This window comes from Carassius auratus, linkage group LG36F (assembly GCF_003368295.1).
Source record: "Carassius auratus strain Wakin linkage group LG36F, ASM336829v1, whole genome shotgun sequence".
NCBI classification, from domain to species: Eukaryota; Metazoa; Chordata; class Actinopteri; order Cypriniformes; family Cyprinidae; genus Carassius; species Carassius auratus.
The window spans coordinates 1217877-1244165 of record NC_039295.1 but is presented as its reverse complement, the minus strand read 5'-3'; the positions used below and the strand labels follow the sequence as shown (position 1 = coordinate 1244165).

Genomic DNA, 26289 nt, shown 5'->3' with positions numbered 1-26289 from the left:
AAAAAAAAAAAAAACCCTTGGCACCCCGGAAGTGACGTCTCAAACGCGGCCGTTATAACTCTGTAACCGCTAGGTGGCCGTTCCGCGGAGACCGACAGTGTTTAAAGCGGCGAGGGTTTGTGTGTTTGATTATTATTTATCGAACAGTAATCATGCCGCGAGTGTACATCGGCAGGCTGAGTTATCATGTGCGAGAAAAGGACATACAGCGTTTTTTCAGCGGCTACGGGAAGCTTTTAGAAATCGATCTGAAGAACGGGTGGGTTTTACCGCGAGGCCACGGCCTCACAATGACAACAGCTTTACATTTCAATGCATTTAATAAATCGCATGAGATGGGTTGTGTTTTAAAAGCCTAATGTTTTGACTGGTTGGTTGTATCTCTCTAGTCGAGCTCTCACGGCGTGTTCAAGATAGTGGAAAGTTTGTTGTGCAAAGCGCTTCAGCTACTTTCATAAGATCAGATGGTGTTTATTAAAGCGTGAAAATTGGTCGGCGATTCTGAGACACAATATATAATCTCGAAGGGGGATCGTTTATGTAAGTGTTGGTCAGCTTTAGTTAATACGTGCATTAAAACTCGTCAGCAGTGCTGACCTATATTTGAAAACGCCACAGCGACGCATCGTTGTTTGTGTGTCGGGCGCATTATCTGTTCCACACTCACTCGATGTATTTATAAATGCACGTTTTTTTAATGGCTTACTAAGACACGTCTTGTGATATTTCTCCATTATGTAGAATGGGCCCCGTGCAGTTTCTGTCTGCGTGAAATACCCGGATGACCATTGCAACGTGTGTGCTGATAAACATGGCGCTCGCTTCGAGAAGCGTAATGTTAGTTCAGGGGTAACGTTAGGCAAGTCCTGTCCTAGAGAGCCGCAGACCTGCAGAGTTCAGCTTCAACCTTAATCAAACAAACCTGGACAAGTTTATCAGTTCACTCAGGATTACTAGGGTACAGGCAGGTGAGGGTTTTTTTTTTCAGGGTTGGAGCTGAACTGTGCAGGACTGCGGCTCTCTAGGACCGAACTTGCCTACCCCTGCGTTAGTTAAACCGTATTGAACGAAGCACTAATGGTTGTATTTGGTCAACCCCCCTGCTTTTGGTTTTATTAAGGAAACTTAACAAAACGTATAACTTAAAATATAATTAGACCAATCAGTTGGATAAAAAAAAAAAAACGCCACACCACTTCAGTGTGTGTATATATACAACCTGCAATTTGCCTGTAGTACAGTTTTATTTAAAATCTAATTAGTGTCCACTGGGATGGGGTCATTTGTGGGCCTGACCACTCTTTCAGGCCTCTGTTCCAGAAGTAATTTTCCACAGGGATTCTGAAAGTTTTAGTTGAAGTGTTATAAGCCATGAAACGAACCAGACAGACGTGATGTGAATCACAATGTTACTGGCTTCGATGAAAAGACTTTAATGGTGGCAAGAAATGCAATCCCATGAATCCCAATCCCATTTTAAATGGTTGCTAGTGTACATGTGCACTAGTTACATAATTTCTTCTTTCCTGATATTTTTTCGGATCGTCTTACAGCTGATCTCGGTTACTCCGTTGGCCCTTGAGTACAGCGCTTGAACCATCGTAGATAATGTGTTTGATCTTTATTTCAGGTATGGGTTTGTGGAGTTTGAGGACACGCGTGACGCAGACGATGCTGTGTACGAGCTGAACGGTAAAGATCTGTGCGGGGAGCGTGTGATCGTGGAGCACGCCAGAGGACCGCGGCGGGACCGGGATGGATATGGTGGGGGTTATGGGGGCAGCAGCAGCCGCAGTAAGTACAGCCTCCTTCATTTTCTCATCAAACCTTTGGTCTTATTCTTTTCCCCTCCCTCAGGCACAAGGAAAGTGTGGAGGTGAATAATAAGTGTTTTTTTTTATATTCACAGTGGACTGTCAATAGCACCTGCATCCAGTGACTAACTACATTTCTCTGTTAAAGTCTGAAGTACCTGTGGTCCAGACAGAAGGCTCTAATAGTCTTGAAACTTACATTTTCCTAAATGGGACTCCCTCTAAAGATGCCTCTGCTTTTGTAGTTCTGGCCCGTTTTAAACGCCAAGGGTCATGAGAAATGTGCAGTTTAACCTGAGTAATCTTCAGAAGCCAGGGATAGTGACTAAAGATGTTTACATGTCAGATTGTGGGCCGTTTCCACTCTTCATTGGCCCATCTCTAAATCTACTGTAGCCGATAGATGTTTTCTGAAGCCTCGCTGGCATGTAAACAGTGTGACGATGCGATTTTGTGTTTACATCTGAATTAAATATTAACAAAAGTCCTTGATGTTTCAATTTAAAAGAGTCCGGTGCGGGCTGAGTCCGAGTCCATTGAGGCTAAGATGACTGCCTGTCCCGTTTGGCCTTGGCTTTCACCTTACAATGTGTGTGTGACCTTTGCCCTTTGACCCTTGGCTGACCTAACCGGAAGCCATGATGACAGCTGCCTTTTGCCAATAGACCAGGGTGATGGTGAGGAAACCCATTGGTTTTTATGTTGAACGAAATATTGGTCAGATTAAACAAATTTCTGTAGCTACCCGCTAGTTTTTCATTAGACTTTTTCTTTATTAAAAAGAGCAATGGGCTTCCCTTGCTACGTGTCTTGTGCTGTCAGTACACAGGTAACATGTCCGCCTCTAATGCAAGCAGTCCTGGTTATTTTAATATATATATATATTTTTTTTTTTTCTTGTGTTTGTTTTTTTATGAGGGTATTGTTTACTTGTTTGCTGTCTTTATAATTGGGGCTCATGTTAAAACCTCTTGTGTCGCTGGAGCGGTATTCACGTCCAGAGCATTGCTGTTCTTGAGCTGTTGGGTGAAGACCAGCAATGTGACCTTTGACCCCTTTAAAGGGACCGATTGAACAAATCCAGTGCAGTCATGTTTTGTTTATTTTTAGACGTTCCACAGTAATCGTTCCCTTCAGGACTATGTGGTGCGGAGGTCTTATATTTATTTGGGTGTGACTTCAGTGGGGTGGGATAGGAAGACTCATGCCTAAACATCATGCTTTATGCAGGTTGCCTTGTGCTCTTTCTGTATTGCGTCTAATTCTGTACTGATTGTCTGTTGGCTTTTGTCTGAAGGCAGTAGTGGTTATAGCAGCAGGAGCCGAAGCGGAAGAGAGAAATATGGACCACCGGTTCGCACGGAGTACCGTCTGATCGTGGAGAACCTGTCCAGTCGCTGCAGCTGGCAGGATCTCAAGGTGAGCTTGGGTTCATGTTTTCAAAGGTGTTCAAACATTAAAACTGCAATTAAATTGGCAGAGTTTGAAATCAAATGTGATTAAATCTGCGATTATGAATGTGGTATTAACTAATTATTGGGCAATTAAAAAATCTCAGTAAAAGAGGCAATCGCTAATCTGTATAAAAGCACTGCAGCTGCCGTTAGAAGCATCCCAGTTACTATAGAAACAGTTTGCATTCTAAAAGTGCGTTCACACTAGATGCGAATGAAGCATTAAGAGTGATGTACATGTAATCTCAATGCAAAGATGCAAATAGACATCCTGTGACGCGAATTCAGCGTTTTGACGTGCGTAACGCGTGATTCGTGTGTTGAAAAATGTGAACTTTGGTGAAAATTTGTACTGTTAACCGATCAGGAGCTTTCTGTCATTGTAACGTGCTTACGACGTAGTAAGCGGAGGTAAAATCCGAAACAACGATGGAGGAATTATATTTTGTATTTAAACACAAAAGGGACATCAGAGCCAGTGGTTAATGTCAGAAGGACTAACGGAGTCTAGACTGCTCTCGTCGGTAACATGAGCACTGAGCTCCCGTGATTGTCTCCGAAATCAGAGAAACGATTTAAATGGGCGGTGTCTTTATAGTTTGTCTATAGCTGTCAACGAGTCAACTCAAAATGTTTCAATCGACCAAATTTTATTGGTGAAGTCACGTCGGCTGTGAACGCACCGTAAGACATGCGCTTAGGACTGCGCATGCGCACTGGTTGGAGATGTATATTAAATAATTGTTCCTAATGCTCCAATAGGATTTTAAGGTAGTTGTCCATTGTGATTTATTTCAAAAATGAAATTTAATTGTAATTTTGGTGAACAGTTTTGGAGAATTTGTTTTCCTATTAAAAGAGATAGGAGCTGCAATTGCATGTTCAAAGATGGCCGCCAAGTGAAATGACTTGTCTTAAAGGGACTTTGATGACATCAACCTTAGTGTTTTATTGGAAGCCTTGTTCTTGACTGTAGGACTTCATGCGTCAAGCTGGAGAGGTGACCTATGCTGACGCCCACAAAGAAAGAACCAATGAGGGTGTCATCGAGTTTCGCTCTTACTCCGATATGAAGAGAGCTTTGGACAAGTTGGATGGCACTGATATCAACGGAAGAAAAATCCGTCTTGTGGAGGACAAGCCTAGACGACGTCGCTCCTACTCTGGGAGCAGGTCAAGGTCAAGCCTTCAGTTTCTCGCTTGGTCTTTGCACACACGTCTGTGTTTACTCTTGTAAATGAATGGGGTTTGTGTAGATCTCTTGAATTGGACGTTTTGTTTTGTAGGTCTCGCAGCCGACGCCGTTCTCGCAGCAGGAGCCGCCGAAGCTCACAAAGCCGTTCCAGGTCCAGATCTCGGTAGGATTGTTTTTTTGTGTGTGTGGTTAAAATGTGATTGTGATTGCTTTTATAACGGACTTGTTTGTGTTTCACAGCTCAAGGTCCCGCAGCAAGCACCGCTCTCGTTCCAGGTCTGGTCGCAAGTCCCGCTCCAGGTCTAGGAGAAAGTCTCACTCAAAGTCCCCAACAAAGTCCCGCTCCAGGAAGTCAAAGTCTCGTTCCCGCTCGCGTACGCAGAAGTCACGCAGTCGCTCCCCCAGCCACAAGTCTCGCTCCCGCTCCGATGCCCGCAAATCTCGCTCTAAGAGCCGCTCCAAAGCCAAGTCGGAGAGGGATTCCAGGAGCCGCTCGAAGGAGAAGTCCGTCAGTAGGAAGTCCCGAAGCCGCTCGGCTTCTCCAAGGGAGAATGGAAATGGAGACCGGGCCAAGTCCACCTCCCGCTCGCCGTCCCCTAAAGAGGACCGCCGTCAGTCCGAGTCTCCTGGGAAGCGTTCTGCGTCTCGCTCTCCATCACGTTCGAAGTCTCGTTCCCGCTCTCGATCTGCTTCTCAAGACTAGTGTCTCGCAGCAGGAACATGCCATGCACAGTTCAGTGTTACTCCATCATTCACAGCCTATGAACATTCACCAAATGATTAAAGAGGCTGCAGCCCAGTGTAGTATTGATTACTGTGCTGTTTTCAACATTGCATGAAAACTATTGCATACCCTCCTCCCCCTCATGAAATATCAAATCAGAGTTTGTTTTCCGTTTTATCATTAGTTTATAAGGTTTTGTGCTTCTAAGCATTGCTCAGGCTGTTGTTTGTGTTCGACTCTTTGGTATGGGGCGTCTTTAAAAGGATCTTTGTGTTTTTGCTTTAGTGCGAGGTTTGAGGTGGCTGTTATCAATGTTAAAGCCTGAATCCGATAGAATGCATAATTTTGCAGCTGTCCTTTTGTGTAGATAACAGGATGTGATAGTTGAGTGGCTGGCTATGGAAACGCTTCCTCGCTGTGTAGTCATTCATGTCTTTAATTAAACTGATAATTTTCTTTGGAAGTTATGTTTCTGTTAGTGCTTTGGATCATCTTTGTGGTGTTTTTGTTTTGTTTTTTACAAAAAGTTTATTACATTACTTGCAGTGTGATTTCTGCGATCTCATTTTAAATGGGTTTTTGCATATTTTCCCAAGTGTTTTGGTTAAATAAACATTTAATTGGTTTTGAGTGTTGCTGCCTTTTCTTTCCTGAAGCATGAGTGGATCTTGACCCTATGCTTGAAGACTCACACTCGACTCTGTGTCACACCTGGAGAACACTGCTCCAGTAGAAACATCTTTCCTCTGCTGAACCTCTGGAGACCCCAGAGTCCAGACCCTCACCTCTCCCAATAATAACACAAACATACTTGAATCAAAGTGCAGGAGATCAAGGTTACAATAGGAATATAGAAATGTAAAGTGAATAGTTGTGGATGGCTGTCATGAACACACATTTTGTCAGGTTCAACTAAGTGTAATGTTATTGTACAATTTTCATTAGCTTTGTATAATTTGTAAGTGGTGGGGTTTTTCATCCCCTAAAGCTGAACTCTAGGAATGTTTTTTTTTTATTTTTTTTGTATATATATATATATATATATATTTTTTTTTTACTTCCCGTCATGTGATTTCTGTCAAAGTGGTTTTATTTTTATTTTTTTTGGCCGCAGTGATATAAGTTTTTTGTCATGGAACAAAGAATGTCCACGCATTCAATGCAACTCGTTACAACAAATACACACAAAAATAATTATTTAATCGTAATACATTAAAGTTACACAAGCTACCACAGCTTTTTGTTTCTTTGAGTGGAATATGGCCTCCATATAATGCTTCGCTTTATTATTAAATGCTATAAAACATGAATTTTTCCCTGAAAATGTGCATTCATGAATATGAAATGTAGCCATTAAAACTAAAGGAAAAAAGAAAGCGTGGTTTACTGGAACAGTTGCTATGGAGGAAGCGCCCCTGGTTACGCTTGTGTTGTCCACAAATACCCACAATGCATCGCTCATGGACACCACTATAAGCCGAGTTCGGTGGTAACTTTTATTCCTTTTTCGTTTTGTAGAAGCGTTTACTTTTTATATAACGTTACTGTAACATTATAACCATTACGCAACAAAGTTAAACTCACTGCGTTTGATAGGTTGTGTAGCGACCGTTATTAGCGTTAGCTGCTAGCTTAGCCGCTCATAACGGTGACGGGCTGATGCGCAACATTTTCAGTATGTGTATATTTTGCAGTTGTTGCTCCTCTGATTGAGTCGATAATGTATTAAATGTTCAACACCCCAGCCTGTGTGGCAGAAGAAAACAGCGACGAAAGAGACGTGGTTTGTTGTTTAGAGACTGGAATCTGTCCTTCATCGTCAAAGTCTGGGTTTGTAAACAGTGTTTCGTGACACACATGACAACATGGACAAAGAGCAACGAAACATCGTTATCTTCAACGCATCCAAACGAGAGCTCTTCACCTCCAACTCTGGATACAAGTCCATGCAGAAGAAACTAAGAGCACAGTGGAAGATTCAAAGGTATGAGCTCATATACACGAGATGTGAGGGGCTTTAATCACTATAATACTGGAGATGTGCACAGAACATCACTTAGATGTGGATTTTGCTCTCATTATGTTGCATTATAGACATTGTAACAGAAATGAATGATGTATTAAGTGGATTACTAAACTCTACATGTTGTTCAGCATCAAAGAGGAGCTCAGTTTGGAGAAACTCCAAGGAGTCAAGTTATGGATCAGCGCAGGTCCTCGAGAGAAGTTCACAGCCGCTGAGGTGAGGATCTGCTGCTGAAACACAGAGGAAGCTAGTTACAGTAGTAGTTATTAACCTGATGTGTGTTTGATGTTGTTCAGCTGGAGGTTCTCAAGCAGTATCTGGCCAGCGGAGGAGCGCTCCTCGTGATGCTCGGAGAAGGAGGAGAAATCAGATATGACACTAATATCAACTTCCTCCTGGAAGAGTTTGGCATTATGGTTAACAATGGTGAGTGTGTAATCATTTGTATTTTTTAAAATGCCATTTGTGTTTCATAAATTCAAAAAAAAGTTTCATGATACTTTTTTAAAATTCTTATCCAATGAAAGGTGAATTTTCACAGCCTTCTTTGATCATATTTACCAACGATGCATATATTTTTTGCCATGACTGTGTTTATATATATATATATATATATATATATATATATATATATATATATATATATATATACACACACACACACACACACACACACACACACACACACACACACACACACACACACACATTACATGTATATACATTCATATATTTATATTCTTAAATTCTGTAGTATAATCTTAAGTATATAAACAACATATTTGTCTTATAATATACATGCATGTGTTTGTTTGTTATATATATATATATATATATATATATATATATATATACACAGTACACACTCGTATATTAAGTAAACAAAAACATTTATTTTGGATGTGATTAGCACTAATTTGAAATGTTGCAGTAAATAAATGTTTCAGGTTCTTAGAAATATAAAAATATATTTTAAAAAAAAAATTGGTTTTACATTTTTTTTTTTTAAGACATTTCAGATGGTGTAAACAGTGTTAAAATATTTTCCTCCCACCTTGAATACATTTGCGTGGACACATTTGAATCATATTTATTAGGGTACAAAACTTACTCATTTATTATTATAATAATTTTTTATGTCTTGTCACATTATGTCACTTACACTTTTCTACAATATGACGTCAGGACGCCTCCACCCCCTTTATTTTGTGCCTCACATAAATCAGAAACTTTAAAATGTGTTCATCTTGGAAGAGGTTTAATAAAGTGTTTCTGAAGTTTATAACTCTTTTGGACAGATGCAGTAATAAGGAATGTCTACTACAAATATTTCCATCCCAAAGAAGCACTTGTGTCCAATGGTGTCCTGAACAGGTGTGTGTCTCCCGTGATTAGATTGCATTGACACAAACCAGTCTGTACAGAATTGAACTGACTTGTATCTGTCCTTCAGAGAGATCAGTCGTGCCGCTGGTAAAGTGGTGACGGGGATGATTGATGAAGAAAACACAGGGAACAATTCCCAGTAAGCTTGAGCTGACTCTTCTGTTTGTGTAGTTAGAGTTATTTTATAGTTCAAGTTTCACATAAGAAGTGTAATGCGTTCTTCTTTGGTGATTAAATAGGGCACTTACATTCGTATACCCTTACGGGGCCACATTAAACGTGATGAAGCCTGCGGTGGCCGTCCTGTCCACCGGATCTGTGTGCTTCCCGCTCAACAGACCTGTCCTGGCCTTCCATCAGTCGAAGGTGTGTACAGTGTGTTAGACTCACGGCGCTGTCTTCTGTGCTCTGACTGTGTCTCTGTTTGTGTCAAGAACGCTGGCAAGTTGGCTGTTCTGGGCTCCTGCCACATGTTCAGTGACCAGTACCTGGACAAGGAGGAGAACAGTAAAATAATGGTAAGGTACTACTATTACTGCTGATCAAAGTGTAGGGTCAGAGGATTGTTCAAAGGACTGCTCAACTAGTGCTAAATCCGAAACGTTCCCCCATAGCTTGACCTGCTTGATTCGTGCAGTGAGCTTGTGGCTTAAAGGATCGAACATAAAAATTTGATAGTAAAACCACTATAGTTTCTGTATAAATGTAACTTAGCTGTTCGAAGTCTAGTGTGACCACAGCTTTAGGATTGTGGGAATGAGTTTTGCATCAGAAGGCAGCACTCACATTCCCTTCACGAATTTAAAACCTTATTCATTCTTTCACAATGTCTTGTATTTTAATGCAATATAATGTCTGCTTCCAGGATGTTGTTTTCCAGTGGCTTACAACAGACAGCATTCCTCTGAACCAGATAGATGCAGAAGACCCAGAGGTGAGCGCTTGCACCGGTTTAACCCACGCTGCCTTCACCTGCTGTCAGAGCTTTCGTATTCATGATTACGAGATCGTCGCATTCAAGTGCTTTGTTGTTGGAAAGTTCAAAATGTAGCATTCACTGTGCTAGATCGCTTGCTAACGATTCTGTGATTTCATTCAAATGCATGCTTATTTCACTGTGTATGCTCGTACTGTGTGCACTACTTTATTGACAAGACAAGCTGATGTAGTTGAAAAAAACTAATAAAGAACAGCGCTGACATCAGCAGTCAGTGTCCATGTATAAAGCTCCAGTATCAAATTATTATCCCAGTAGTAAATATGACTGTGTAAACGGGCTTCATTTTCTCCCAGATCACAGACTACACCATGCTGCCGGACACAGGGAGTCTGTCTGAGCATCTGAGAGTGTGTCTGCAGGAGGGAGACGAGACCCCGCGAGATTTCACGTCTCTGTTTGACATGTCCTTGCTAAAGCTGCACACAAACACTCTTCCTTCTGTCCTGGAGTAAGAGCTGCCTTCATAAAGAGGCTTTCATGTTGTGCTCTAACCGGAAAATTACATTCAGCATGAAAGTTAAAACATGCCTGTTTTTTTTTAGTGCTTACAAGCAGCTGAATGTGAAACATGAAGCTCTCCAGCTGATCACACCACAGTTTGAAACACCTCTTCCTCCGCTGCAGCCCGCCGTGAGTCTGTTTCCAAACGCATATTATCTTAGAGTTTATTTGTTACTGTAGGAAAAAGAAAAAATTTAACCAAACCAAATGCTGTCCATCTCTGACGCAACTTTTCTATACTGATACAGGCAAGGCTCATGGGTGGAGAAATGCAATTATAACCAATTATATTATAGCTTACTTTTTATAATCCAATGAAATGGAGTACTGCATTGATGGTTTATTTTAGTAGAGCAGCCCACAAGTCCTGATTCGACAAAGACATTTTTCCACTGGCTTTTGGTTTATTGCAGAAAGCTATGTGACTAATAATCTTCATAAACAAGCACAACTGTTATGCATTTTGAAGCTTAAAAATAAGTAAATCAGCAGAAGTAAAAAGCTAAATGTACTCTAAATGAACTAAACCATGGTCACATGACACCATTAAGATTAAGCAGGCATCAACCTCTAAAGGCAATGACTGAATTTATTGTGTTAGGTGCGCTCTCTCTGAAGTGCAAGTAGTTTATTTACATATGAAAATTGTTATATCCAGTGGCTTCTCCTAGTTTTCTTATAGATATTGTTGGCAGTTTATCAGGAAGTGAAGATTTTGTTCTCCTTGACTTGTTGGATGGCTGGATGGCTTTATGCACAAATGTTTTATGCGACATTTCAGCAGTTTTGGGCATAAGTTAAATTTGCATCTTTGGATGGAAACATAGCTAATGACAGCTTGTGTAATGTTCTACTCTATGATGTAATAGTGTGGATGACCACCGCCTCTGCAGAAGATCAACGCCTGCTTCTACGTCGCTGTCTGTTTAGCCCTGCCCACCGATTATACCTCACTGCCTTTTAGCCCCGCCCACCAATTCTACATTGCTGCCTCTTTAGCCCCGCCCACCGATTCTACATCACTGCCTGTTTAGCCCCACCCACCCATTCTACATCACTGCATGTTTAGAAAAACGAGAAATACAAAAATAGAACACCGAGGCAGTTCATCATCCCTTTAAAATGTAGATTGGTCTATTTTGAATCCAAAAGATAAGACTCGGTAACCTCTTGGCTAACTGCTAGTTGGTCAGACTATTTCTTAGTGCACAGTCTGAACATAGTGGCTTAGCTTAGTGGCAGTTTTAGCTGGCCCCAGTGTGACAATGCTAATACGTTTAACATCATCACTACAGTACTATATGATGGATCAAATACATTCATTATTATTTGCCTTGATTGTCCTGCATTGCTTCATGCTAACTAGTTTGCTTTCTTGTTTATGAGTCTGTTTGTAGATGTTTCGTTTCACTGAGGCTTTGTTTTGTGTTCAGGTCTTCCAGCCGGCCTTTAGGGACCTTCCTCCACCCATGCTTGACCTGTTCGATCTAGATGAGACATTTTCTTCTGAGAAAGTGAGGCTGGCTCAGCTCTCAAATAAGTGTGAGTCTCTACCATTCGTTTAAATGCTCCGAGAGAGTTGTAATACTGTCAGTGTTTCTAGCTGGAGTGGTAATGGATGTCTCGTTTTCTGGAAGGTACCGATGATGATCTGGAGTTTTATGTACGTAAATGTGGAGACATCTTAGGAGTGACAGGGAAGTTAGACAAGGACAAACGAGATGCCAAGCACATACTGGAACACGTCTTCTTCCAGGTGGTGGAGTTTAAGAAAATCAACCAAGTAAGAACGAACATGCAGAAACATTTCTATTTGACCATTCACTGCTGCACTTTTCCACAAAATGAAAGTGCCATGCTCAGAAAAGAACCCATACACAGTAGTCTTAAATCCTTCACATTACTTGCATTAAAGTGAACTTATATTTTAGTTTGTGCGTCAGTGACGATCAAAAGACTGAAGAAAAATAAAAGAGTGTAACAAGTTGGAAGAGCTGCTTTTATGTATAATGTTGCTTTCTTGGTCATTTATACTCCTAAGCTTTAAAAACAACCGTCACTTAAAATCATTTCCTTTATGGAAAAGAGTATCTTGGACATTCTGCCTAACATCTCTTTTTGTGTTTGAAGGAGGACAGAAAATGTTAGGTGCAAGTGTCTGATCATACATAGAGCCAAACGACCGACTCTGATGACGCATTGTTTAATTATTGAAAAAAAACAAAAAAACAATCAAGTCAGTGGAGAAGATTAAAATGTCTATTTTTGGCTGAATATTTAGCTTAAAACTGCCATTTCTCCCCTTTCCTCCAGGAGCACGATATTGACACCGCTGAAGAAAGGTTCAACGTGTATTGACGTAAACCGGCCGTGGATCTCTGGGGTTTTGCAGCAAGGACTTGTTTTTGAGATCTGTGTGAACATGCTCGCTCTGGACACTCAAATGGTGCTTTGCTCTCAGTACAAGAAAAGCCAGCTGTCGTCTAGCAGAATTTAAGGCATATGGTTTAAAGAATCCACTACATTTCTTGGAAAAAGTTATTTTTTTCTCCTCAAATAGAGGCTTCATTCTCTCACGTCAGATCATTTGGGTACAAATCCCCCTGTTTGAGTGTGATATTTTGGATCATGCACTGGTTTGGAACCATAGAAAAAAATAAATAAATCTGGCACTTAGTGAAAAATGTGATGTTCTCAATGGTTTCATTGATGCAGGACCTCCAGAAAGTATAGTATACACCAAATATCCTTTTATTTCCAGGTTGATGTGAGCCAGTCAGCTCAAACTAAACGTCAGGGCGGTCCAAACCTGTTCCAGGAGAGCCGCTGTCCTGCAGAGTTTAGCTCATACCCCAAATTAAACCACTGATCAAAATAATAGGCTTCAGGGTCGCTAGAAACTTCCAGGCAAGTGTGTTGGAGCTAAAATCTGCGGGATGTTGACCCTCTGAGAGCAGGATTGGACACCCCATACAGGCACAAGTTATGGATTAATATAGAAGCATCTTCACTCGTGCTCTGAGTTATATTAACCCTCTGTTGTCACTGTATTCTTCAGACCACATTTCCAGAGTGTATGAAGTAATTGCACTTTCCTAAACATGCGGTTATTGATCAAAGGGACTATTTGATTAACGCTTTCTAACATTAGTGAAAATCATTTAAACACTTTATTTGGATTAAATACATTTATATAAACATGAGTACTACTCTAGTATGAATCACAGTAAGAAGCCTGTAAGATAAAGACACATTAGAACAAACCAAGTATTTCCAGGGGTAGCATATGGTGTCGATCAGATGGCCAGGTTAGAGGAGCTCTGGAGATCTGGGATTGCAGGAACCTGACTAGATCCCTGCCGGACCATTTCCCTCCAGGAGCGCTGGAGCTCCTCTGAACCGTTGGGGTGCGGGGACCTTCCTGACGACACAAGAGAGACCTCAGGAGGAGCCGACGGGTTAATAGGACTCCACGTGGACTCCAGACATGACTTTGGGCTCTCAGCTATGGCCTTCACGAAGGACACTTCCCACGACGGGTGAGTGGTGGTCAAATCGACGCAGGACAGGTCCAGCGAGCTGGCCAGGATGGGTTTTTGAAACTGCACTCTCTCGTAGGGTGTAGAGGACTTGCCTTGCACTGGACTGCCCAGAGCTGTGCTCAGACTGCTGCCCGGAGAGAGAGCATGCTTGTGCAGGGCAACTAAAGGTGATGAAAGACTGGTGGAGTAGTTCAGACATGGTGCAACAGCAGAGATGGGCTCTGGATACTCCAGAACAATGCCTTTGTTTGGTCTCAGGAAGCCATCGGCTGAAACGGCTGATAAAGACAGACTTTGGTCTGTACAAAAGCCTCGGTCAAAGTCAGACAGCGATGGGCCCTCATAGCTCCTGGTCAGCTCTAAAACATGAGCAGAGTTCCGAATTTACCATAGAAAAGGATTTTGTTAAAGTTAACATAAAAAAAAAAAAAAAATCTAAATTAATTGATATAGATGTGTGTATTAGGACTTCACCAGGTCTGTCACGTCCTGCATCCATTGAGAAAGCTTGGTGTTAATTAGACTCAGCTTGCATTTATAGCTGTGCTTGATTAGCTGATTTACGATCAGTTCTCCAACTACAGGCTCGCATGGGGGAATCAGATCATTTGATTTAATATTTGATTAATATCTCGTTTGGCAGATAATAAAAGAAGGCGATTTCGTTCTCTTTAGTAAAATTAAAATATTTTCAAAAGCTAAATCCTCAGTCTGAATACGTCCAAATCTCTAGACTGAACGATCTTTATGATGCATTAAACGGTGAATAATGAGAGAGAAATTATGTAAAGAAATTGAAACTTCTAACATGAATATTTATGTTTTGGACATGTTTGCATTTTTTTTTTTAAAATCAGTGATTTATCAATTAATCAATATTTCCCTGATATATTATGGCCGTTAAATATATTTTTTCGCTTGTGTGCAATTTGCTAAATAGGTTAAAATTAATTATTATTACTGTGCACACAGTTGTTTTTAGGGAAGCGCTTCCATGTGTTTACGAGCGCGCACGTACTGCGTCTGTGGCTCAGATGGACGCGCACGCAGCGTGTGTCCGCTGACGTCACTCGCTGGAACGGCTGGGAAAAAGAAGCGCGAGATAGAAACTCGGGCGCGCAGCAATACATGTTCAGCTGTTGGGTCGCGCGGCGCTTTTATATGAAAGCGTTGACTGTATTTGATCGACCATCTCATTAACATCACAGATGTTTTTGCGTTTGTATGCTGCATGCACAGCGTCCTCGTAAAGTCTGTTTTATTGGTGCATTTGGACAAACTTTAGGGAAATGTCGCGGTGGACGCGCGGGTAAGTGCATAAAGATTATTATTATCGTTTGTTTAAAGACGTTTTTTAATAGAATTTCACTTTAGGACAAGAAAACGATAAAATCCGAAGCATTCAACATAAAGTTTGTGTTTGTAGAGGTGGTTGACATTAAGTTTGTGAGTGATGCACTGAACCCCGCCTAATATAAAAACACAAAGAGCGCTCAAACTCACGGCACCCGTTCAGTTTAAACGCCACACAGACGAATTTAAAGACACTCTGTGTTTACAATGTTAGTAACTCATCCATGTAATTTCTGTGTGCTGCATTTACCAACATTTACACATGCTGATGACATGCATTGAAATAATTAGCGAGAAATGCTAGTAGATCAAGGTGATGCTTTACAATACTTAACCTAAACCCCATCAGTGCATCCTCGAGAGCGTCTGAAATGATCTTAGCAACACTGATATGTTAAAGGATGTGGAGTTTTTCATCTAGTTTTGCTGAACATTGTCTGGCAAACACAAGGCCAGATGTCAAACCATTAGCACACTGTTGCCAGAGTTTGCTGATCTGTTTCCAGTCTTGTTTTATCCAATCCTAAACATGAAGTGTGTGTGTGAACAGTGAGGACGAGGACGAGGCCATGTGTCAGGACACAGACTCTGATGTGGCTGACCAGAAGGATTGTGGGAAAGTGAAGGTCAAGTGGACCCAAGAGGAGGTATGCTGCTGTAAACAAGCCCATTGTCTTAAATCACTGACGTCGTGTAGTTTGAAATTCTACAGAAATTATGATTTCTCTATTAGATCGGACTACATTGTTTTAAATGCGATGGTTTTGGTTGTGCAGACCCGACGAAGTTGGGAGAATAAATGCAACTTTTTACTGTGCATGAAATCCAGAGGATATTTGTCAAAAATGAAAGATGGTTGTATTTCCAGGATGATAAGCTGCGGAAATTGGTGCTGAACTGTGGACAAAATGATTGGAAATACATCGCTGGCTTTTTATCTGTAAGTGTTTACATCTATAATGCGTTCAGAGAGCTCACGTGAGATATTCCTAGTTTGGTTTCACACAGTTTTGTGTCTCTCTGAGGTGGTCTGCTTTAACAGTGTTAGTTTCGTTCTTGTTGTTCTGTACAGAATCGATCCGAGCATCAGTGTCAGCATCGCTGGTTCAAAGTTTTGGATCCTGATCTCGTCAAAGGACCCTGGACAAAGGAGGAGGATGAGAAGGTACAAAAATTGTGTTTTCCAAACTGGGAACAGTATGGCAATGAGTGAAATTCGTGAACATTTTGATGCTATATATTCTACACCCATTCTCATTGTGTCACATCTGCATTGCCCGTTATTTTTCTGCAATGTGGAAACCAAGAACGAAATAGCTAAATCTAATCCTAAGAATTGAATTGGCTGTTTAACACTGAAGAACGCTGGGTAGAGCAGAATCCAGAGAAAATAAAAAAGGAAAAGCAGTAGATTTCATAGGGGTCTTAAAGTTGGTTTCTAGACATAGAGACTAGTCGGAGAACGCATCGCTGACACGGTGAGCTGTTTCCAGGTGATTGAGCTGGTGAAGAAGTACGGCAACAAGCAGTGGGCGATGGTGGCCAAGCACCTGAAGGGCCGACTTGGGAAGCAATGCCGAGAGCGCTGGCACAATCACCTCAATCCAGACGTCAAGAAGTCTTCCTGGACTCCAGAGGAAGATCTCATCATCTACAAGGCTCACTGTGTGCTGGGCAACCGCTGGGCCGAGATCGCCAAACTGCTCCCTGGAAGGTGAACACCGTGTGGATTTTAGGAATGATAGATTGGTTACGTGGCGCTTGTGTAGTTGGGCTGGATTTGAGTCGGGAGAACGGACATCGGCTGAATGTAATGGTACTTATATATATTTTTTTTTGTCCAGAACGGACAATGCTGTCAAAAACCACTGGAACTCCACTATCAAGCGTAAGGTAGAGACGGGTTTCTACGCCGGCGTGGACGCGACGCTTCATGTGCTGCAGCAGACGGAGAGTGAAGAGCTGGTGTCTGAGGAGGTACTTCTGCAGGCTTTGAGTGCACAGCAGCGCTCGGCGAGATTTGGGATCAACTCTGGTGATTTGTTTTAAAGGTGGAGTTCTGCTTTGATGGAGCCAGCGAGGGCTTACCGGGCGACGTCCTGAAGAGGGTATAGTGAAAACCTCAGTGATCTTAATTGCAAAGTCTTTTGTATAAAGTCAACTTGAGGCCTGCTTTTGACATTCAAAACTTTTTGTGGTTTTCTACTAATTGTATTAAAGTGCTCCAGCTGTGTTTTCTGGATTACAACATCACATCTGTAATCTACTGTAAGAAGCACAGGGATAAGTGCAGTCTAAATCCCAAATTCTGTGTGATGTTTCAGTTTCTTAGATTTATGATCAAAGATCTGTAGTTTCCTAACATGTAATGCAATGCAATACAACGGAGAAACGGTAAATGTCCTTAAATGTAAAACCTGTGTCTTAATAAATAATCATGTGTTTGCGTCTTGCATTCTTGTCTGTTTACAGGATCCGGATGCTCATGAGAAAGTCACCAAAACCGCATCTCCCAAGACACCGAAGGCTGCAGCGAGCCCCAAAAGTGAAGGTGGAGACTCTAATGTGTCGACGTGGGTGATGGACAGCTCGGGGTTCCTCTCTCCATCAGCGGCTCCCACACTAAAGGAGGTGATGGAGCTGATGGATGGGGTGAGTTCAGCCCTAAAAACAACAGATACTATCTGTAATAATTCAAAATTAATTATATCTAGCTGCTGACGTATATGAGGTGAGAATAACTTGGCATAGATCAGTCATGTTTCACAGCAAATGCGTAATGGCTTAATTTTCCAGCAAAAGTTTTTAAATTGTGATGCACTGAATAAACAAACTTGGCTGAAACAAAGATTATGGGCTCATGGTGCGTTCACACCAGACGTGAATGAAGCGTTACGAGCGAGTCATTTACATGTTAAGTCAATGCAAAGATCCCGCGGCAGGATTCTTGCGAATAATGCGGTGTAAATGACATGATTTGTGTGAATGACGCGGTGCGAATTGAGCGTTTGGGGCAAGTTGACATGTATCACACATGATTCGTGAGAGTAAAAAAAAAACTTTGGCAAAAATTCTCGCCGTATTAACCAATCAGGAGCTTGCAAATACACATCTGTTGTGCAGCGAATTTCACGTCTGAATGAAGCGAATAAACTCAAAACATTCAAGCGTCCAACTACACCCGAATAGAGCGATTTATTATACGAACAGTCAGAAACACAGAACATTTTAAATGCTCTCCCATTACTTTTATCAGTAAAATAGCTTTGTTACCTAAAAGCTCACGGTCAGCGTTGGGTATATAATCCACTACAAATTACTAATTACTACTTTAAAATTGTCATTTGATTACTGCTTTTAAAAAGTAATCAGATTACTATATACTCTACTTGTTTACTTTACTTTTAGCTATCGAACCTAAAACATACACTACATAGTAAAACACATAGTTCTTTCATTAATATCAACTGAAAAATGACATAAGTATCGTTTGTATACACTCGCAATATAAACAAAACTTTTATTTATTTTTACTTATATTTTTTTTTGGTTTTGTAAAATCAAAAACTAATAGGGTGCGCTTTCTGCATTCTCAGTCTCTGTGAATATCTTCCTGAAACGATACACTAAAATAATCGGTGTGAAACCCTTGTGAGGTCCAGCCACACACACACACACACACACACACACACACACACACACACACATACACATATATACACAAAAGTCATTTGGTCGAGCAGGGTGAGTGGTAGACAGGACAAACATTGGACAGCTTCCCCTTTAAGTCTGGATTCAATACAGTTTCTTTTTCAGCTGTTTACTCTTAAGGCCTAAATCACTGTTTATGAGGATACTTGCAAATACAGGGATTCTGATGCATATAAGTGTGTTTATGCAATTATTCAAAACCAATAAAGCAGAAAAACTGAGACGACGCACACATATAGCTCGGTTGTTTGTTTCAACATCTTAAAATCATTGTATTAAAACTGCAGTGCTCAAAAACGTGTGTCCATGCTACAGATGTACTCCCTCGTTCAGGCTGGTTGTTCTCCACCCCGCGGTGGAGCGTAAAGATCACAGTCATCCAAATGAAAGATGAAAAAGTATTACAGTAAACAGTGTATTTTGCGACACCACAAAATAAACGGTAGAGCATGATGAAACGACTTTTTATTTTGTCCGTCTGATATATATTGTCATATCACACAGCCCTAGCCAGATGATGATAACGCTTTCTTCCACAAGGATCTGGAGGGCTGGTGTACGATGTCGGACTTCGAGCTGCCGGAGGAGAGCCAGAGCCCCGAGCTGCTGCAGTTTCGTCTGGAGAGCAGCACCCTGCAGGAGCTCAGCAAGGGCAGCAAAGGGGAGCTCATCCCCATCTCACCCGGCGGGGCGACGCCTCCGTCCATCCTGAGCCGCCGCAGTCGCCGCCGCATCGCCCTGTCACCTGACCCCAACGACTCCATGACCCCCAAGAGCACACCGGTCAAAATCCTGCCTTTCTCCCCTTCACAGGTACCACAGACGCTTTTCACATCACTGGCATTTTTCTGCCTTATTATTAAGGTCCAGATCCACCAGCTAGCACCGGAGGTCGACCAATATGTTGCATAATATTTGGAATTTTTTGTAAAAAAACAAAACAATTATCGGCATTGGGTGACGTTTTGGAAGCAGGACTTTTATTTTAATGGAGTGGTATAAGATAAAATCATTTTTACTCCTGTTAAAGACGAGACATCATCATGTTTGTTTTCTTTATTTTATAAAAGCACAACATTTTATTGGTATTGTGAGTGCACACAAATAAAAGTAGACCCTGCGAACGTTTATGCCGGTGCACCTTAATTAAAAAAGGATAGGCGCACCTGTGCAACCACTGCAAAAAGTTAGTCTAGAGCCCTGCATATTAATAAGTTGTTGGCTGTTCTGATTTTTGTGGTTTGTTCAGAAAGGATGTATTTATTGTAAATTGGTTGTAAGTTTTAATATTATTTGCTGTTTGTACAGTTCCTTAATATGTGGACCAAGCAGGACACGCTGGACCTGGAGAATCCCTCTCTGACGTCGACTCCTGTTTGCAGCCAGAAGACCAGCGTCACAACACCCCTGCACCGCGACAAAACCCCGCTCACGCAGAAGGAGAACTCCCTGTACGTCTCAGCCTTCACAGACCGCTTTATTCACATCATTTCAAATGTCAGATGTCCCTGTTAAACTCTTGATTTGCCCTCCTGTAGCTTTATCACACCAAATCACAAGTCTGACCTGGATACGACTCCTCGAACCCCGACTCCATTTAAAAACGCCTTGGAGAAATACGGCCCCCTGCGGCCCCTGGTGAGTCTTCCTCGTTATTATCATGTTTAAACAAGGTCAAATCTCACACAGCTCACTGATGCTTGACCTCCTGTTTGAGATTCTAGTTTTAATGCTGGGAATTGAAAAAAGGTTTTTGTGTCTCTTGGTTTCTTAAGCCTCCGACTCCAAATTTGGAGGAAGACCTTAAAGAAGTGTTGCGCAGCGAGGCAGGAATTGAGCTGATAGTAGAAGATGAAACTCCTACAGAGAAGAAACGCAAACAAGTGGTGAGACGCACACAGACTTCAGTAGTGGTGAATGGGAGACAACAGAAAAAATAAATATATATTATTACAATTAATGGTACAATAAACTGATATTTAAGATAGAAATAACTGACTTAAAACCATATTTGTTGTTGAAAGGCCTAAGACTTCTGCTCAGTACTATATACAGTAGAAGACAAAATTATTAGTCCCCCTCTGAAATTAAAATTATTCTTCTCACATTTTCCAAGTTATGTTTAACGGAGCAAATTTTAACGCCATATTTCTTGTGAAAGTGAAATATTCATCAATATTATTAGAAAGTCAATATTATTGGCTAACTAATGCAACTTGCCTAATTTACCCTTTAAATTGCACTGTAAACTGAGGATGAGTATCTTGCAAAACATCTAGTGAAATAATGTCAAAGACAAACACACACACACAAAAATGATCACAAAGGAGGAGAAGCATATACACATTTATCAAAGCATTTTCAAGTGTCAAGAACAGCTGTGAGAAGTATTATCAAGAAATTTGAAGAGACCCACACATTGGAGAACAGAAGTGAAATATATATATATATATATATATATATATATATATATATATATATATATATATATATATATATATATATAAAAACTTTGTAAAGAAAACTATTGAGAGTTGTTTCTGAAGACACTAGTGATTCATTCAGTCATGATGTGTGGCCAAGTATAGTGACCCATACTTGGAATTTGTGCTTTTCGAATTTGTGTGCTTTGGCCACCGTTCCCAGAGTGAAACATGGCAGTAGGAGTAGCGATGGGTACCAAAACCCGGTATTAAAATGGCCCTGGGGCTAAATTATGAAAGACCGTAGTATCAGTAAGATCTGACTGTATCGGTTCGGCTTTCGGTACTGGACGGGAAAAAATTAATGTACTATGTATTTTTTGCTTAATAATGTTATCGTGCATATTTTATCTCACCAAACATTTCTAATGTGCGATCATATTAAGATGTTTGTCTGTGAGATCTGCGAGATCTCTCATGCGCGCTGCGGAGGCTGTCTGTCAGTCACACACACACACACACACACACACACACACACACACAACAAGAACGAGTGCAACACACACACGCATAAGGGGCCGTTCACGTATCGCATCTTTTGCGTGCTCAAGTTCATTATTTCAAATGTAGGCGCGCGGTATGCGTGATCATAATGGAAGCGAAACACGGTCGCAACGCGCTCTGCACCGCATCGAGTTAAAAACATCTCAACTTTTCAGAATGTCGCAAGCGCACCGCAGGTCATGTAACTTCCTCACCTTTTCCGTAACAACGTTGAAAGCTCAGCCTAGATGAAGGAACAGCTGATAGCTGTATGTGGATTTTTAAATTAATTTAGTAGCAGAGCTACTGCAAGCAGTTTTTAGTGCTGCAAATCCATTTATCCATTGCTGAAATTTCCGCATCTTCATGGAGAACAGGTCATGGTTGCTTAGCAACGGCAGACGCCTCAGGAGCGCAAGTGCTCGAATGATTTGGGGAAAAAAATCAGAAAGCATCGCGCCTAGCGTTTTCCACGCATTTTTAGACGCGATATGTGAACGGCCCCTTACAGTACGAAAACTCCTGCTTAATACAAAGAGTGACGATGGCGGAGACGGTAAAACGTTCCAAAGTGTGGTTATACTTCACTAGAGCTGATGCAGACAGCGCTGGTTGTCATAAGTGCAATGCAATTTTTGCATGTAAGAGCGGAAACACAAGCAATCTGTCAAAGCATCTTTCAAAAGTGCATTATGTGCAGACAGAGAAATGCAAAGTTTTCGACTGCCTAACACAACACAAAGTACCGATAAGAATACCGTTAAAGTACCAGACCGTTAAGCAGTATCGGTAAGAGTAGTAATACCGTTAAAACCTTAACGATACCCATCCCTAAGTAGGAGTATAATACTGGGGGAACGTTTCACTGCGTTTGGATCTGGGAATCTCGTCAGGGTCAAGGGAATCATGAAAACAGAAGACCACAAGAAGATTTTGAAAGACAACCTCAGGCAGTCTGATTTGATTATTTTTTCAAGGATAACGACCCAAAGCATACCTAATTTCTGGAAGAACCACCTTTAGATGAGCAAAGCACAGACTTGAATCCAGTAGAAGATCTGTGGGGCTCACTGAAGACCAGAGTCCCTGCCAGGAGACCAACAGATGTGGAGGAATGGGCAGCCGCTCCTCAGGAAACCTGTCTGAGACTTACGGAGAACTACAACAACTGACTGAACACCGCTGACTGTTCACTTCAGAGGACTAATCATCTTGACCTGTAGACTTTATTTACTCTTGGTTCTAATTGTGTTTCTATGCGTGTGACAAACATTCCAAGCTTCCTAAATAAACTATTATGTTTAGGAATGCTGTGTTGAAAAAAAATCTTCCGTCTGTTAAACAGCACTTGGGAATTATTAAATGAAGTATGTCCTAGGGGGCTAATAATTTTGTCTTCAACTGTATATAATTATCAACATTGTGAAACTAACAACATGTTATATTGGATCACATGCTTTTATTTAAGTGAAATATTGTCTTATATAAATGAAAACCTCTAGCTTTAAAGTTTCTCTCTTAACTAAACACAAGAACTAAAGAAATATTACAAAGGAGTTAATGCTTGAATTATTAGAGAAATAAGTGTTTTTTTTTTGTGCTTGATGAGCCATTTATTATATTCAATTTTGTCAAACTTTTCCTTTTAAATGATTTTTACTTTTTAATAAATTTTTTTGACATGGCATAAAACATCCAAATACATAAAATAAATGTTCCTAGTTTATTTGGCAGGTGTTTAATTGTGTGTGTCTCTTGTAACAGCACCGGCCGCCGAAGAAGAAAGTGCGCAAGTCTCTGGCTCTGGATGTCATTGACTGCAGTGAGACTGCTGCTGCACGAAAGCAGCAAATTAAATACACCGTCAAAACAAGTCAGAAGGTACAGACACCGAGCCGATGGTGTTACTGGGCAAGTGCATCACGGAGCAGATTCACAGCATGTTTTGTGTTTCGACTCTCCAGGCTCAGATGGCACACTCGCTCTCTCTCGTCTCCTCTTGTGGAGTGAAGAAGGAAGAGAACGTCTTGGATCAAGGGTTTATTCTTGGCCCGAATGAGAGCGGGCTTCCCTCTAAACCTGCGCCTCCCACACTGAAACAGAGTCCTCCGTTACCTGTGAGTGCTGATCCATCAGACAACGACATGTTTACAAAACATTTATTATCATAAATCATAATAGATTATCACAACACAGTATGTTTAGTTTAGTTTTTTTTTTTTTTTTTTTTCTCAATTCATAACCAAGTGTTTTATTATGCATTGATGACCGACATTGGTCAGTTGGATGCTCTGCAGTGAATGGGTGCCGTCAGAATGAGTCCAGTGAGCTGATAAAACATCACAATAATCCACAGCAGTCCACCCGTGTACATCTGGAGCAGTGAAAATATGTGTTTGTAAGAAAAAATTCATTCTTAAGATGTAAACTTCAAAATGAAACTTACAAACGAAAACGGCTTTAAAAAAATACTTGGCTGGATTTTGATGTGAGAGACGAAGAAGATGTTTTTTTTTCAAAGGAAGCGTTATTTACTACAAGCTAAATTGAAGATGAAAAAGGTTCTTACAAACACATATTTTAATTTCTCCAGATGTTAACTGATGGACTGGAGTGCTGTGGATTATTGTGATGTTTTTATCAGCTGTTTGGACTCTCATACTGACGGCACCCATTCACTGCAGGGCATCCATTGATGAGACACTGATGCAGTGACCTATTTCTCCAAATCTGATGAAGAAACAAACTGATCTACATCTTAGATGGCCTGAGAGTGAGCACATTTCAGCAAATTGCCATTTTGAGTGAATTATTCCTTTTAAACAAGAAGTTTTATTTCTATAGACAGAAATGGGCATCACCATATGGTTATTTCATTTAAATAATTTCACTGTTAAATTTCCAGAAACAATAATGAAATCCTGATATATATACTGCAGTCATGATTTAAAAAAAAAAAAAAGTAAATGAAACTAATTGTCCATTTAAAAAAAATAAGTTGTCTAATGTTTTTTTGTCTGCTAGATGTCTCCAGCCTGGGAAGCCGTTGTCTGTGGACGGACGAAGGACCAGCTGATCATGACGGAGAAAGCACGGCGGTACCTACGCTCTTTAAAACCTCCCGCACCAAACCGAGCGCTCATACTCTCCTGATCCCACGTCCAGCCCCAGTGCAGCTCTGGATCGGATTCTACAAAGCATAATGTGTACAATATGTTGATTTAAAAAAAATATGTAAATGTCATGTAGAATATGAATCCAATTACTGTTCCAGAATAGACACTTTAATGCTGATAATGCTCTTGTCCTGTTTTCTGTGGCACATTCAGAATACCACCTGACAACCCTGTATAATAAGTGTGATGCTGTTTTTGTATTTATGCATTGTCCAGCTGTTTCTGATGTGGCCGAGCTGAGTAAATGATCAGGTTGCTGTTCAGGAATCCTAGTGGCGTTTTATACTCCGTTCTTCATATCTGTAAGGATATCTGCTAGACTCGGCTCATGTGATGTATATACAGTCAGTGTATTAAAAGAAATAGGTTTGACATTTTTCCTAGCTTTAAGTTGGTCAAAATGTTACACATCTAGACGTTTCGTAAAATAGCATTTAGGACCTTAAGCTAGGGCTTTAATTCAGTGTGCATAAAAACGTATTTTACAAAAAAATAAAGTAAGCTATTGTATGCTACAAAAGAAAAATTAACCAACCGTTGACTGTCTTGATGGTAACATTTAGACCTTGTATTTCTGTGTAACTAGCATTTTCAAAAATAATTGTGTAACTATTTCAATTTTCCTGAAATGTAATTACCTTGTCCTTTGGTAAAAGCTGTATGTTTGGCTACTTGTATTTAAAGTTGAGATGGATGTGGTGCAGTTTTATCTGGTTGTGTGCAGAATTGATGGCATATTGCACTAAATCAAATGTCTATAACTGAGCTTGTAACTCTTTACAGTAGTTTCAGCATGTAAATAGAGGTCAGGTTTTTGTTGTTTCATGTGGGGTTGTGTTGAATGAGTTTTTCCCAAGGAACATAAATGAACTTCCCAAAAGGTCAGATGTGCTCTTTTTCTGTTCCCTGAAGGGATGCATGATGTCCCAGAACAGACTTAATGCACTGCTTCACTTTGTATATTTTAACTTTCTATATATATTTTTTTTTTTGGTTACTTGGTCTTCACGGCCTGTAGTTAATTTTTCGAGAAAGGCTCCCATTTCACTGAAATCCCCAGTAAATTGGGTCTGAATGGGAGAGATGGCAGTGACTGCTGAACTGTGAGGTCGAAGCGTGCACCATTCAGTGATTGCTGGGTGTTCGGTCATAAGATGACCGCAGTGTAACTGTCCAAAGGTCAGTCTTCTACACACTTCCTCTGAAGTCAAACCTATTTGTGCTAACACACTTCTATGTTCAGTGTTCAAGGTCATTCAGCTCAAACATTTGAGTTTTTTTTGTCACTTTAAAGCAGAGCTCGTGATCGTAACCTGATGTGGAGATGCCAACTCTCACTCATTTGCCATAAGATGAGTGATTTCAGCCAGCACACACTACCCAACTAAATCTCACTCCAAAAACCAATAAAATGCCCAATAAATGCAATTCGTTAGATTAA

General features: G+C 40.8%; 4 protein-coding genes across 5 annotated transcripts; 3 read left to right on the top strand and 1 right to left on the bottom strand.

Moving 5' to 3' along the window:
* The first annotated feature begins 44 nt into the window (after positions 1–44).
* On the top strand, positions 45–5811 carry LOC113068142 (serine/arginine-rich splicing factor 6-like). Its single transcript, XM_026240782.1, has 6 exons — positions 45–259; positions 1631–1794; positions 3112–3233; positions 4245–4447; positions 4555–4626; positions 4704–5811. Exons 1-6 carry the CDS (start codon positions 153–155, stop codon positions 5164–5166), a joined length of 1131 nt encoding a protein of 376 aa, XP_026096567.1. The 5' UTR covers positions 45–152; the 3' UTR covers positions 5167–5811.
* Positions 5812–6586: 775 nt separating this feature from the next.
* ift52 (intraflagellar transport 52 homolog (Chlamydomonas)) lies at positions 6587–12786 on the top strand. Of its 2 annotated transcripts, XM_026240781.1 has the most exons (14): positions 6587–6676; positions 6882–7171; positions 7342–7429; positions 7510–7639; positions 8512–8587; positions 8667–8738; positions 8839–8965; positions 9034–9117; positions 9465–9533; positions 9893–10047; positions 10142–10229; positions 11534–11642; positions 11738–11883; positions 12414–12786. In XM_026240781.1, the coding sequence occupies exons 2-14, from the start codon at positions 7053–7055 to the stop codon at positions 12456–12458; spliced, it is 1308 nt and encodes a 435-aa protein (XP_026096566.1). In that variant the 5' UTR covers positions 6587–6676; positions 6882–7052; the 3' UTR covers positions 12459–12786. The 2 variants fall into 2 exon arrangements, with proteins under 2 accessions (XP_026096566.1, XP_026096565.1); XM_026240780.1 differs by having other exon boundaries at positions 6607–7171.
* A 458-nt stretch (positions 12787–13244) lies between these two features.
* LOC113068143 (uncharacterized) lies at positions 13245–14156 on the bottom strand (the record flags this gene model as incomplete). Its single annotated transcript, XM_026240783.1, has 2 exons — positions 13245–14001; positions 14117–14156. Coding segments are annotated over 2 exons (645 nt in total), but the record flags the coding sequence as incomplete, so codon positions are not given.
* Positions 14157–14696: 540 nt separating this feature from the next.
* On the top strand, positions 14697–25733 carry mybl2b (v-myb avian myeloblastosis viral oncogene homolog-like 2b). Its single transcript, XM_026240779.1, has 15 exons — positions 14697–14951; positions 15546–15642; positions 15864–15935; positions 16068–16160; positions 16489–16709; positions 16840–16972; positions 17047–17103; positions 17468–17647; positions 19247–19519; positions 20015–20157; positions 20245–20344; positions 20482–20592; positions 23437–23553; positions 23637–23789; positions 24697–25733. Exons 1-15 carry the CDS (start codon positions 14932–14934, stop codon positions 24823–24825), a joined length of 1899 nt encoding a protein of 632 aa, XP_026096564.1. The 5' UTR covers positions 14697–14931; the 3' UTR covers positions 24826–25733.
* Positions 25734–26289: the final 556 nt, after the last annotated feature.